At 43.1% G+C, this 15179-nt stretch overlaps 1 protein-coding gene across 2 annotated transcripts in view; it reads right to left on the reverse strand.

Annotated features, from left to right (window-relative positions):
* The window catches only part of LOC125019331 (sterile alpha motif domain-containing protein 10-like), a 48961-nt gene that overhangs the window by 20176 nt on the left and 13606 nt on the right, over window positions 1–15179 (reverse strand). For both annotated transcript variants that reach the window (XM_047605246.1, XM_047604444.1), the window contains exon 2: window positions 8135–8319. In XM_047605246.1, coding sequence (XP_047461202.1) covers window positions 8135–8319 — 185 coding nt within the window. The remainder of the gene's footprint in view (window positions 1–8134; window positions 8320–15179) is intronic.

A 15179-nucleotide genomic window follows, 5' to 3' on the forward strand; every position in this document is an offset into this window, starting at 1 on the left:
GATTTATTTCCATCCAGTGTTGCATTAATTTTTCAAAGCCTTGCACAAAGCCTTCTCCAGCACATCCCAGAGGTTCCCAATGGAGTTAAGGTCTGGACTCTGTAGTGGCCAATCCATGTGTGAAAATGATGTCTCATGCTCCCTGAACTACTTTTTCACTATTTGAGCCCCATGAATCCTGGCATTGTCATCTTGGAATATGCCCGTGTCACCAGGGAAGAAAAAATCCATTCATGTAATAACCTGGTCATTGAGTATAATCAGGTAGTCAGCTGACCTCATTCTTTGGGCATAATGTTGCTGCACAGGCTTCACTTCATCTGCCTCTCTTCTTACCCTGATACCCCATCACAATGGTTCCCCACCATCCTTTCAGTTTTTAATAATGCATTGGACAGTTATTAACCCAGTTTTAGTAGTTTCTCCAATCTCCATGGATGTTTCCTCTGCTTGATGCATCCCAGTGGTGTGACCCTTCTCAAACAGACCAAAATCTTTTCCACAACCACAGGACGTATTTTAACACGATTGTTGAAGAAATGATAAGTTACTCATAACTAACCAGCTGAAAGAAAATCGCCCATGCAGCAATTATCAAATAGGAGTCTCTTACGTATTTGCTTACTTAAACCTGGGTGGTGACTTTTTTTTTTTTTCTTTTTTTGTCAGGTAGTGCATATTCAGATAAAACTAATATTTTCTTCTGGTATTCGCTGGTAGTCCATGTTAGCTATAGGCATTCCCGTGGATTCTTTTGCCTCGAGCCAAGCCCCACCCACTAAAACATGTCACCTTGTTTACTAACACAAAAGGGATCTATAAGGTAATAAAGTTCTAAAGTTCACCAATGACATTAGAACATGTTACGATCACAAAAATACAACCAGCAAGGTCTCCAGAAAGTCACAGTCATATGTCCAACAAATAAGGCTGCACATGACCACCCATAATATGTTTATACTTTGATTTTTGCATGGATTTATCTATATTTATGATTACATATGTGTAGCCACGTAGTACTAAATGAGTGAGCTTTAAAATTGCTGGCAGTGGGAATATTTCGTACCTTGTGGCCATGATCAAGCAGTTTTATTCTCTGTATATTTAGTTGGTTCCTGTAGTTTCATATACGGAGTGACATTAATCTTCTCATACAGTACAATAATCAGTACATCCAGTGAAAATCGTTGACTTGAGAATCACATATTTGCTTTTTTTAAACACGGCACAGAAGTCAATCATTTCTACAGGATGCACATTAACTGTTGAACCATTTGTTTTACGATCACATTTTTCATCTTTATAGAGACTGACATAAAATAACGTATTTAGGTATCTCAATTCATTCAGTAATACATGTTATTTCTTTATGTTATTCCTCCATCTATTTATCTTCCTACTTTCTCACATCCTGTGCTTCAACTTCCTTCACTGCACTTCTCTGTTGATCATTCTGTTTGTATCCTCCAACAGCTTATTTGTCCTTCCCTGCTAACTTTGTTCTATCATGTCTCTCATCCCTCCTCCACTTGCTTCCTCATAAATTTTATCCTCTCCCTGCCTGGCATCCTCCCTCCTCCTCCTTCCCTTCTCTTGTTTCCTCCCTTCGATTTTTTTTTTCACTGCTGTGCACTGAGTTACTTTTTGTCCGTTTAAGTGCCTGTGTTTCCAGTGTGTGTGTGTGCTGCTGATATCTGTGTGTATGCATGCCCTGCTTCTCTGTGAAGTTGAATCGGGGATTAACTCAAAGTCAGGGGAGCGTGGGGAATCCTTAAAACCCACTCTGTGTGACCAATAACACCACTCTTCCGATGACTGCCTGTGTCTGTTCACGTCCAGACCCTGTCTGAGATTGATCAATGACGCTACGCCAATTAACAGCAAAAATCTGTACGTGTGGATGGATGCTTTATGGTATACATGCCATGCACTTTATCTTACACATGCCTATCCCCCTCTTCACTGCATCTTTTCTTGCTGTCGCTTCATCTCTCCACAGGATACTAAACACTCGTCCTCTGTCTTCTTTGGATCCTCTGCTGTCTGGCTGAAACACTCATTTTCTCCAGCGTACCTCACTAACTCTAACTCTGCTGTCGTTATAGAATAAGATCTTCAACCTGTCTGACACAATCTGACAGATCCTGACAAACGATCCCTCATATCTCCTTCACATCTATCTAGCCTGCTTCTTATTGAGTTGTATCCTCCATTCATCTCTACTCAGAGGCGTGGAAACCTCTGAATCTGAATTCCACCCCCCATTTTCCCTGGCAGGTTCAGTGGCACTGCTCTGCTTTATACCTTTGCATGTTTTAATGGTGTCACTGTGATCTGGAAAATGGTCCAGAAGCTTTTGTGAGCGTCTACTTGACTGTTCCTGCGCGAGAGTGTGAACCGTCAACCTCTGTCAGCTTTGTGCGACTCTGCCTTTGGCTGTCCCCAGGACACTAAGAGTGTAAATGCCTTGCATTCATGCAAATATGAACGGTTGCTCAGTGGGTGGACAAAGGGCCAGATGGGAGTTTCACAAAGCTCCCTATTTAGCATGCGTCAAACATGTGTCTTGGACAGAGCAGCTCGTCACTGAGAGGCAAAACAAGGAAGCTACAGACTGAAGCGTTTCTGTATCGCTGCCCAGCGTCTCTGTTAGTTTTCCCTCTGTGGCTCTGTGTCTTTCAAACCAGCAGCCTCTCCTGCATTACTTCAACAGTGCAACCACTGGCCACCAAGGTGAAACTCACATTAACATTAGCAACACGCTGATGATAAGCAGGTAAAATGTTTAGCATCCATTAGGACTCATCTCTTGGGGAAACATTGCCATCTCTAGAAGCACGCCACTAGAATAACTAAAAAGCAGATAGTGTAAAGCATAAATATACAACATAGTGTAGTGTATAATGCCTACAAGCAAAATTATCTATTGCAAAATAAGCTCATGCACAGTGCATGTTGATGACATGACAGTATTGGTTGTTTGATACACAGAGAAACATTACCGACACCATGGTGACATCAGTGTAGAAGTGAACACTAAGACTAGGAGAGGAATCTTATTAATCCTTGACAAGTGAAGAGACGTTGCTCAATGGGCATCAACGAATCAGACAGGACATTAAGCCTTTGCATTTCCTACATTAAGTCACATGGTTGTCTGCTTGCTAGCCTTGTTGACTTTTGCACAGTTGTCTCATGACTGACAGCTGACGTTATCACTTAAATGCCAAGCATTTGATTTCCACGACTTCCTGTGGAATAAGAATAAGCTGTTATGTTCCATTTGAAGGCAGAAAATTGCAACAATGGTAAATTAAGAAATATATATTACGTTACTCCAGCTCGGGCCTTTCTGGGTGGAGTTTGCATGTTCTCCCTGTGTCTGCATGGGTTTTCTGGTTTCCTCCCACCTCCAAAGACATGCTTGTTAGGCTAAGTGGTGACTCTAAATTGACCATAGGTGTGAGTGTGAGTGTGAATGGTTGTTTGTCTCTGTGTTAGCCCTGCGATAGACTCGTGACCTGTTCAGGGTGTACCCCGCCTCTCGCACAATGACAGTGACCCCCGCAACCCTAGTGAGGATAAGCGGTAGTAGATGAGATGCAATATTACGTTATATCTTGACAGGAGTTTGACAGAAGAAGACCAACCTCAAGGCTGTGAAGCACCAAGCCATGGTGTCCAGTGGTCTGTGAGAATCAAAATATGTCGGACTAGCCCCTATTTATGTTAAAACTCGGCTCGAGTGCTGGGACATTAAGTGGAGACAGATGTCAGCCTTATAAAAATAGATGGTTTAATTCAACGAATTAGTCTAAACAAGGCTAACAAATGGTGAGCTCCCGCAGCAGCTGAAGGGTGGTGTCCTCCCAGGCCTTTCCAGACATGCTCATTATCCACACCACTTCAGGTGTGGCTGATTAGGGCAATTAAGCTCATGAAACACCCAAAGACACTTGCAGTGCCACTGGGTGCGGAGGGATCTATTTTTGGAACTCTGTGACCACTGAGCCGGGCCCTAACCATCCTACCGCAATAACTAGGCAGCTTCAGTTGATTTAGCGTGTTGAACCGGCAGTGGAGTGCATCGGTGAGAGAGACGTGACTTTGATTGGCTGATCAGCTTAAGGGAAACAGTGCACGAGAGGGGAAACTGAAGTGACAAGTGTAAACAATACAAATAAGGTCAGACGGCACACATGGTCTTGTTATTTCACCTTCACGTCATCTGTACTTTCAAATACACAAACATTTTCACAACTACACGATCATCTAGAATGAATTAACTGTTTATCAGCATGATTGTGGAGAGACCAGCTCTGTACAAAGGTTTGACCCTGCACCCTTGCCTCCCAGCTAATGGTGGCTCTTCCAGTTTCCCCTCTTGAACGACGACTACACACTACTGCCACCTGTTGATATGAAGATTGCATGTATCTGTACCTTATATTTAGACCACATCTTATTAATTTCCATGCAAGAGGTGGCCAAATTTGTCGAATTGTTCTGTGTTTGTGTATATTCTTTCTAACTGTTCACTCCTTTGTGTTGGCGGACAGCTCGGAAGGTCAGCCACGGTGGTCTGTAATGAGGTGGGGAAAATAATCACAGGCCGGACTCTCTCTCATTCGCCCACCCTGCACCGCAAATTAGTGAATAACAGCCTTACTTCCTGTAACAGGCTTGGCCCTGCTTTAGAAAATTGGAGGCACAGTGGCTACTTCCTAAATTGTGTCTCTGTTATTCCACCAATTCCCCAGTCTCATCTAAAGGTTCACCAACAAGCTGTGTGTCAGACGGCAAAATGAGCCACCCACAACAACCCCTCCTTCCGCCCCATCTGGCCACCCAGGCAACAGCCAATTCAGGGATGGCACAGAAGGTGCGCCAACTACACAATAACTCATTATTTGGAAATACCCTGTTAGCGGGAAGGTATCCATATAGGTCGGCCTGCGGCAATGTAACATCACTAACGAGTATAAAGCCTTTGTTTAAGAAAGAAAATAACCAATTCGTGCAGTTGTGTGAGTCAACTGATGGTGCGTGGTGACATTATTGCACTTGTTTACAATATAAATTAACTTGGAGTACAGGAAATAAACCTCCCACCTTTTTTCTTTTTTCCATCTTGTTCATTAGAAAATATGATGCATTTTTCCAGTGCATGGTAATTTATGTGTCACGAAACTTTAATACGGGAGACATATTTGGTAATACCAGCCATTTTTGTGCATACATCAACACCTCCGTACCGTACATCTAAGATTTCTGCCCCCACCACTCTGCTGCCGCCGTTTCCATCTCTCCTGCCTTGGAGTTTGCATAGCAGTGCATAATGTGCTGTAAACAGATAGTGAAGATTCCCCGGGTCCCATCCTACAGTATATACAGATTCACTTAACTGGCTCCCTCATTACAGCTGTGCAAAACTGGTGTAATGGAGAATAATCATCACTCCTGGGAGACGCATACGCACATCCATATACACCCAACGTTTAAATTCATAAATGCACGAATGGACACTGGAACACTTTGTGACTGCACACACACACACACAGACACATCAGACATAGCCGACTTGCTCGACCATTTGTTGAATAATGCATTAAGAGGCTTGTTGCCACGAGGAAAAGATAAGCCTTACTTCTCATGGTATAGAGGAGGTTTAATTATCCAGTCTCTGTGTAATCACATGGAAACAGCTTCCCACTCGTCTTTTATTAAGCCTTTTATAGCCGTTATAGCTGAGGGGGCACCCTTTTATGAATTATTGAGCAAATTTTGCAGTGTATACGTACATCCCACTTCCTCGCAGTCGCAAACAGAGAGGAAACGAATGACCTCCACAGGACTATCTGGTCTATTTCATCTGAAGAGTGGGAAAGAGGAAGGCTCCTGTGTCACATGCTGTTTTAGGTCAAACATAGGCAGAAAGCCTTGAAATAGACTTTTTTTTTTTTTGGTACTCTTTGTTTTGCCTCTCTGGTGATTCACAGATGGGAATCCATTTTGCACAAAGCGGCGTGTGGAAGTAAAGATGCTCCGGCTGCTACGCTTATATTCTACTGCGGAGAAATTGAGACACCAAACAAGCATTCCTCACCCAACAATCTGTATTGAAATGACTTTCACATTGTTGTTTTGCAACATCATTCTAGTTAAAGCTGTTATTGAGCTTTGGGCAAAAACATGCATGTGTGAAATAAATAAGATGTTCAGACACGGAGGACATGCAATATGAAGTGCCTGCGTCTGGGAGTCTTTTTTTTTGTGCACCATTTCATCACAAGCTACGAGTTCCCCTTCCTCTTTCATAGAACCTGTTTCTACGTGGTGATATCTATCGCGAGCTTAGGTGGGACTAGACAACATGTACAAGACATCTCGTACCACATGTACAAGATAAAACACTTAGACTTCCTGTTACTTCTGAGACTGGACTGCTACAGCACTCACACTGATGCACAATCTCTCTCGTCTCTCTGATGTCAGCAGATTAAAGTATGTGTATTCCCATCCAGCTTCACTGCATCACTCTTCCCCTCACAGTTAGAGACACCGCTTAAAAAATACATAGTTTTCGAGGACTGGCAGTCACACTATTAGATTACAGATAAAAAACAATCAAATCAAACATCACTAAAACATTTCACGGTGATGTAATTGACAGGATTACAAAAGCCCAATATTAATTCTAATTTATGTTGTACTTTGTTTTCTTTTGCAAACAGAGATGACCTAGTGCAAAGATGGCTGTAAGGTAATGTTGGAATGCATCTTTTGCTGCACTTATGTTAACAGATTTGCTGTTATGTCACTGCAGAGCCTTCTGTTCTCCCTTACAGTCATCAAAGTAATTTTTTTTTTCCCTTGCTACACTTGACGACGTGCTACGAGTACAACAGAGATGGATGAAAGATTTATTTAGCATAAGGAAAAGTTGTTGTGCCGGACTTTCACAAATGTTTTTTTATGACGTTTTAGCGTACGGGGGCTGAGATCTATCTCTGAGAAAATGGAATCACACTTTCAATACATTTCTGACTCTGTTATTCTACCTATTTTTGGAGGCTGATCTCGTGGAAATGTGCTGCCGTGACACAGACGGGTCTGGAACAAAAGTGATTTTCTTCTGTTTTGTCTGTCTGATGAAATGCATGGATTTAGTCTGCCGACTTCGGCGAGCATGCTCAGGATCTGCCACGTGTCTCCCGAGGGTGCAGATGTGGCAAAATCATGGACAGAGGGAAAGACAATTAAGTACACAAATGGTCACGGCGTTTACAAAGCTCTCATTTGCTGCGTTTCCATTACCCCTAGAAATGCGCAAAACCTAAATATCGCAATAAAAATCTGGCAATGGAAATGGCTACATTTTGAAAAACCTCTCAAGTATTGCTAAAATATTTTCATGCTCTGAAGAGGTGTTTTTTAAGACGTATCTATGTAAAAGTGTATCACAAAAGTGCAATGGAAACACTTTTTTACGCAATTCCCTGTCATTGCCTTCGCCAGAGATGACGTAAGGGGTCATGCAACCAGTTGGACTTGAAGTCAATCTTCCTCAAAGTGAAGTCTCACTCAAAAAAAAAAACAACTTTCAATGGAAACACGTACAAAGCGCAATTTCTGAAATATCGCTTTTATTCTGTGCTACTGTCGGCTAGAAACTGTTCTTCGGTCCATCGTGGTGACCCGTTTGTTTTAATGTGGTGTATTACAGTTGATAGTGAAATACTTTCATCATCAAACTTGAAGTTGCTGTGTTAAATATTTATTCTTTTTTCTTCACAGTCCAAAACACATTTTTGCCGTTCCAGTGGCGAATTCCGAAACATATGAAAAGTAAATGAAAGCAACGGCTCAATTTAACCCCAAGGTGCAGCCAGGTGTGACGATAGACGGAGCTTTGGGTTTTTCAGACACTGGCTAAAATAGACCATGTTTCCTTTTACTAATCTGCTGTGTCTTGTGGCAGGAATTATTAGTGACAGACAGTTCGGGGAATCTCTTTCTCTTTCCATGTTTCTCTTGGCTGGTTATGGCTTACTTATTTCGCCAATCTTTATTCTGTTCTCACCACAATAGAAAAGCCATTTACATGCAAAACTTCTGGTCTACGTCCATATACCTGGATGCCCTCTGTGCCGGGCTGCTGCAATAGTTTGACGGTGCGTGTGTGCGCTGTCCTCTGGCCACGGCCGTCGTGCCAGGTCAGGTTGCTGCCTCCGGCGCGACGCGGCAGCTGGTAGCTCAGCTCCTCAGCAGACACCGTGTGCTCCAGGGAGGCACGGCAAAAACTGAAGCTGGACGCCGCTGAGAGGAGAGAAAGGAAGGAGATGAGAATGCAGGAAGTCGCGAGCGGAGAGAAAAACAAACGCTGATAACCTCTCACTTTGCATTGTCTTTGGTTAATGCGCTTTCATAAAATCTAAGACAGGAGCACCAAAGAAAATAATATATGAGTGATAAGCCACAAAGCTCTTTGGAGAGCTTTACAGACCGCATTCATTCCAGATTACATGCTTTGTCTAGTGACTCCAGTACAGCGACAAACAGATGGCTGTTTTGGTGATGCTGGTGGGCAGCAGTGTGGCTCCACTGTGATCTCTAATTATACTGAGTGCATATTCACAGAAGCAGAGCATGATTTTCTGGAAAAGTGTCTCTCTTGCCAGATTAGACCACGATTATTTAAATCCTGCATCATGAATATTTGATTCGTAACCTTCCTCCTTTTCCTCACAGGATACAGCGGTTTGCTGTGAGACAGAGAAGCAGACAAGTTGTCAGCGCAGGGTCACAGGGCATCCTCTGCAGTTCACAACACGTTGAATAAGGCACTGCAATGTGCATTTGTAGCACTGGATTTATTTTAAATACACACACAAACATTGCTCCCTTTACCTAAACGGAAATTATATATAATGTAATATAAATAACAGAAGAAGATGAGAACCAGATGAGAGTAGAAGGGCACATAAAAAACAGGAAGGAAATGAAAGGAAAACAGAGAAAGCTGAAAAACATGTAATGCAACAAGAGATCCATTCATTTGGCTTCAAGGGCCAAAATAATTGAATTGATGTCCAACCAAACTGAAACTAAATTAATGAAGTTGAACAGCAGGCTTTTTCAGACGGCCTGTTCAGAAACATTCTTTATTGTCCAGCATCTCATCCATTGTAAAACCTTACAGCCCCATTAAGTTATGAGAATGTATTTCTCCTCTTTAACAATAGTCATGAGGTTTTGATATTGAACTCAATTTAATATGTTTTCAAAACTTAAAGTGATCCATTGTTTTGAATCCTTGTGAGTTTTGTCTCGGTGGACGGTGTTCATTTAACTCAGGAATTTAAGAGTTGAGTTGGAAAAATATGATACGATACAAATACTGGAAAATATAGAGGTTGCCGCCATTTTCACTTTTTTTTTTTGTGAACAATTGGCAGCCGTCAAGCCAGCCGACCAAACCTCGCCTTGTTTCTCTTTCAGCCCAAATGTAAATCGTCATTGAGCAAAAGCCATATGCTTAAATGTTCCTGGTGTGTTCAGGGAACACAGGTCACAATTTAGGCTGGTCGACAGCTTCATACGAAATCTCAAAAGTGGTGTCAGATAGGCCTTCTGGCACAGCTTATAGTAAATCAACTGGTGGTTGGGGTTCTTTGAGATTTTCACATTTTTAATTAAATAGATGGATTACTATAAAATGTCAATACCCTTTAAGCCATGGTATTACAATGTCAGCAAAACTACTGGCACCATAAACGTAATAGATTAATTCGGTGAATTTTAGAAGCAGTTACCCTACCAGTAATGAACTAAATAAATAAAATAAATGTTCCCATTTCAGTCGGATGAATCTGTCTGTTTAGGTTAAAACTTTCCATTAGTCATAGAGATGAGAATTTTGATGTAGAAACAAAAACAAACTTAAAATGATATGAATATAGTTAAACTGATCTTAACTTCTTATCTTAAATTGTGAGTCCATTGGACAGGATAAAATGAGTTTTCTTCACTGGATGATGTAACCTAATGAGTTGCATTAACTCATGGTATCAAGTTGAAACCAGATATGAGCTTTTTGAGTTGAAACAGAGTTTTCTTGAAGGTTGAGTTTACTCCCATGTTTAAGGTAGCGGGTTTCTAGGTTTTTACTGAAATGTTTTACAGTGTACTACAGTACACAATACATATAATACTACAATAAAGTGATAGAGACGCAATCAGTTAACTTAATAGGCAATCTGCAAGTAAGTCCAGGCGGTTCAGTGCATTTAAAGAATTCACAAATGTCCTCCATTATTTGGACAGCTCTGTAAAATCCTTGGTTTTGTCTAATCACTTTTTAATGTCATGAAATCCTGCCCAAAACACAACATCACGGCATCCTTTGAGGAAGAATCAATGACTTCCTGGTCATGGTCCTCCAACTTCCATCCATCTCCTCATACCGAAGGAAAAAAAACATAACAACATCAACAACAACAAGGGAAAACAAACCTTCCATTCCCATTTTAGAACAGCACAAAAGACCACTGGCGTATGACAGACGAGGTTTGAGGGAAACACCTGGTTGCAGCCGAGAGGAGTTGGTGGAAAAAAAAAAACAACACTTTTTCTCAACCTAGAAGTCTGTTCAAGTGAGCAGACACAGCCATGATGAAGGAATAAAAAAAAGAGGGTGGAATGAAAAGGAAGAAAGACCTGTCAGGAATCACTGAGGTGTAACCTTCTTCTGTCTCCCTCCCATCGTATATCTCTTCCCCTCTCTTGTCTTGCGCTTCACTACCGCTTTTCTCATTTCTGTACGTTGCCCCCTTGGTCTCTTCTCATGCCGTATACGTCTCGCTCCCCCATCTGCGCCTTTTCCCTGCGCTCTCTTTCGCCGTTCTTCCGTCTCTTTCTGGCTGTCAGGTCTTTGGGGTTGTCGGGACAAACCAGGCCCAACCCTGATGTAATTACTGCCAGTCAGACTGAGGGGGAGGAGACGGGAGGAAGGAACACGGTAAGCTGAGCGCCTTGCAACCCTAAAGACCTGCCAATCCCGGAGAAAGAGACAAGAGAGAGCGCAGGCAAGACAGACAAGGCGAGGGAAGGGGAGAGCCGTGCAGTGAATTAGCATCCATGCAAGCCCATCAAATTGTATCAAAGGTAAAAAGGGCTCAGAAAGAAGGCCGTGTGACACGTTAGTAGCCCACGAAACAACTTAATTTCCCAAGCTGTTAAAGTCAAAGCTTTTCACTTATTAGTGAAAGGCCTTACGCATTACACGCATCCCTTCCACATGATGAAGTAGAAGCTCACGACTTTCTTCTTGCACTGAAGCTACATCGATACACCTCGCCACCTCTAACAGTCAAAACAAAAGACAAAGTGCTCATTCTGTAAACTTTTATGGATCCGGCTGGCTCAGCTTAGGATATATTGGAGAATTTAAAATCAGCCAAAGAGGATTAAATATCCATACCACCCAACCGACATCTCTTTTGAAGACACAATTATGCCTGTGCCGGTTGCTTATAGGGAGCTTTAAAAAAAAAAAAAAAAAAAAAAAAGGCTGCCAGCCGTTTTAAAGCTCCATAGATTTCTCAGATCCCTGGGCGATTATTGCTCGGCACGAGATGATATCTGTCACCTTTCCTTGTCTTGTCACAACACGCACTCGATCAGCCCGTGCGACCGCCACATCTCCGCCCGATTTGTCACTATCTGGTGTTGTATTATCTCTTGCTGCCCTTGCCGGCGACTGTTATCACCTCCAGCTGAGGGAGGGGCGACGGAACGCGGAGGACGCGAGGCAGCATGAAAAAAGAAAAGCATGATATGTGTCTTCTGAGATGCAGCAAGTTTATCAAACAGAAATAAGGAGCGCGGCGAAGGAGTGCAATTTTTAAAGGCTAAGGAGTCTGTCTTCAGCCTGGCACGTGGGAAAAAGGAAGAGAAAAAAAACGGCTGCGGATAGTCAAAGTCAAGGGCAAAGTGTCAGACAGGTGTGTTGTGAGTTTGCGTGTGTGTGTGCGCGCATGTAGGTAGGTCAATACGACCGAGCCCAGTGAAGTGTAACCTCACATCACCTCCTCTTGACTGAGCAGCATATCTGGTGAGCGGAGTGGCTGCTAAATCTCAGAGGTATTCCCTTTTGAAAAGGTAATTAAGCCGTTAGGTACGGCACCCTGGAAGGTCGTTCCAAGCCAAATCCCATGGTAGATTAACATGGCATCACCCAGCATTACTCATTTGACTCCAAAAGAGATCATCTAAATTATCCCATGTGGACTATTTTGCTGTGTAGGCTTTTTTTTTTTTTTTTGGAGAAGTTTGATTTCTTGATAACCTTGGCATCAACTTCAGGGTACGCATGTGTGTGTGTATGTGTGTGTGCATTAACTTCAGGGTACGCGTGTGTGTGTGTGTGTGTGTTTGCCTCATCGTCTCGCGTGGACGCTGAGGTATTGGTCTGGCTAATCCACCTCATTTCAGGCATCACAGAGAGGGTGTCATGGTGTATTTCAGCAGCATGATATCGGCATCAACTCCCTCCATACCCGGCACCTCTTATTCAACCGACAGATAAAAATTTCTATTTGCACTCCAAGTTTTATATAAAGAAAGGAAAGAAAAAAAAATCCACCATCACCCTCATTCCTCTGTAATCTTCAAGGGGGTGAAAACTTCATCATGCAGTGATTTCACGCCCATATGACACATTAAACCTGGATTCCTAAAAATAGCGACGAGCCGACCGACGCTGCCAGCTCCACGAGTGGGTCCTATAGGATGTTGGGGGTAAAGCGAGGGGCTATTTACAACTCTTCCACTCCACCAGACCCAGTTTAAACCCCAGGAATGAGCCATGAAATTACTCCATTTGAAAGCGCAGGAGGGAGGGAAAGAGAAGAATCTGGTTGCAGCTTTAAAAATAAATATAAAACCCGGGACCCTGGGGGGTTTTCCCATGATGCACCGCAGCCTATTATCCACTCTGACATGAGACATTGTCGCAGAGGCCGGGGCTGAGGTTTACCTTTCACAAATGATCAGCGTCACGGGAGCGCGCAAACAGGGAAATGGTAGTAAACAATGGACATCAACAACGCAGGGCCCCTGCTCTCATCGGGGCACAGGCGAGAGAAGCGCCAACTGAATCTACGTGTGCTGTCGTGTGTGTTAGCGGATGCCAGCATATTCATGCATGTGGATGTGACTCGCGATGCCAGCAATGCCGACTCACGTATTCACACGTCTGGATAATCCCTGTCTGCATTTGTTTAGGCCAGCGGATGCGAATGAAGCAACAGAGCAGCTGTAGATGCAGCCGCGTGGACGGAGGCTGAATTCCGGATTGAACTGGAGGGAAACTATGGCTCACAGCGCACGGCGTAGCCCAGAAAGCAGGTGGAGCTGGCATTTCTGCTTTGGTTTTGCTAGAGAGAGCCAGCACCATACCCCAAGGGAACATAAAAGATTTTAACAAAGGCTGGTATATATATACTCACTTGCCACTTTGTTAGGCATACCTTTTCAATTGCTTGTTAACACACATCACATGGCTGCAATTCAATGCATTTAAGCATGTAGAGGTGATCAAGACAAGTTGCTTAAGTTCAGCATCAGAATGGGGAAGAAAGGGGATTTAAGTGACTTTGAACGTGGTATGGTTGTTGGTGCCAGATGGGCTGGTCTGAGTATTTCAGAAACTGATGATCTACTGGGACTTTCACGCACAACCATCTCTAGGGTTTCGAGAGAATGGTCTGAAAAACAGAAAATATCTGGTGAGCACCAGCAGTGTGGATGAAAATGCCTTGTTGATGTGAGAGGTCAGAATGGGCAGACTGGTTGGAGATGATAGAAAGGCAACAGTAACTCAAATAACCACTTGTTACAACCAAGGAATGCAGAATAATATCTCTGAATGCACAACACGTCCAACCTTGAAGAAGATGAGCTACAGCAGCAGAAGACCACACTGGGTTTCTCCTGTCAGCTAAGAACAGGAAAGTGAGACTACAGTTCACACAGGCTCCCACAGATTGGAAAAATGTTGCCTTCCTATTACTCGGCCTACATTTCAGCTGAGAGATTCGGATGGCAGGGTCAGAATGTGGGAGATATTTTCTTGCCACACCTTGGGCCCTCTTAGTACAAACTGAGCATGGTTTAAATGCCACAGCCTACCTGAGTATTGTTGCTGACAATGTCCATCCCTTTATGACCACAGTGTATCCATCATCTGATGACTACTTCCAGCAGGATAATGCACCACGTCACAAAGCTCATATTGTCTCAAACTGGTTTCTTGAACGTGACAATGAGTTCACTGTACTCCAATGGCCTCCACAGTCACCAGTTCTCAATCCAATAGACCATCACCTATGGGATGTGGTGGAACGGGAGATTCACATCATAGATGTGCAACCAACAAATCTGTAGCAACTGCGTGATGCTGTCATGTCAATATGGACCAAAATCTCTGAGGAATGTTTCCATCACCTTGTTGAAAGTGTGCGAGTGTATATGTAATGTCTGACCAGCCTTGGTTTTCTCTCTGTATGCAGTGCAGGGAAAGAAAAACAACTCAACTAAAAGGTCCAGCATTGAGGACAGGATGACTTTAATTCTCTAACTCTGGCCCCCACCACAGTTTCACAGAGACAGACAGAACTATTGATTATCCATCACCGTGTCAGAGAACATACAATTACAGATCACTTTAGATAAAACACGCACACACATACACAGACGCTCCTCCACTCGGGGCCAGAGGCTGTCATATCCACTCCCGTTCAAACTAACTGACTAAACGTTTCACACAACAAGAGGAAAGGGAAGGATGACACAGAAAAGGAGATGGGATCCAGGGATCTGACATGGACATGTCCTCTTAAGAGAATGAAGGAATGAAAGCCAGACACAGGGAGTGAAAGTCAGGGAACTGTCAAAATGACAAGAAACAAAAGAAAGAGTACATGGAACATTAAGCTTTAGGGAATAACAATAATAAAACTAATTGCATTGGGAAAAGAATGAGGAGAACGACTATAGGAGGTGAACTGCTGAGGAGGTTTTGGAGGCCGCGTGCGCCTGTTGTTTTTTTCTTCCCTTCACAACCAAGCTGTCGTATGACAACACAGGGAGAACAGATTACATCTCACTGGCAATCA

Source organism: Mugil cephalus, chromosome 1, assembly GCF_022458985.1.
Source record: "Mugil cephalus isolate CIBA_MC_2020 chromosome 1, CIBA_Mcephalus_1.1, whole genome shotgun sequence".
NCBI lineage: Eukaryota > Metazoa > Chordata > Actinopteri > Mugiliformes > Mugilidae > Mugil > Mugil cephalus.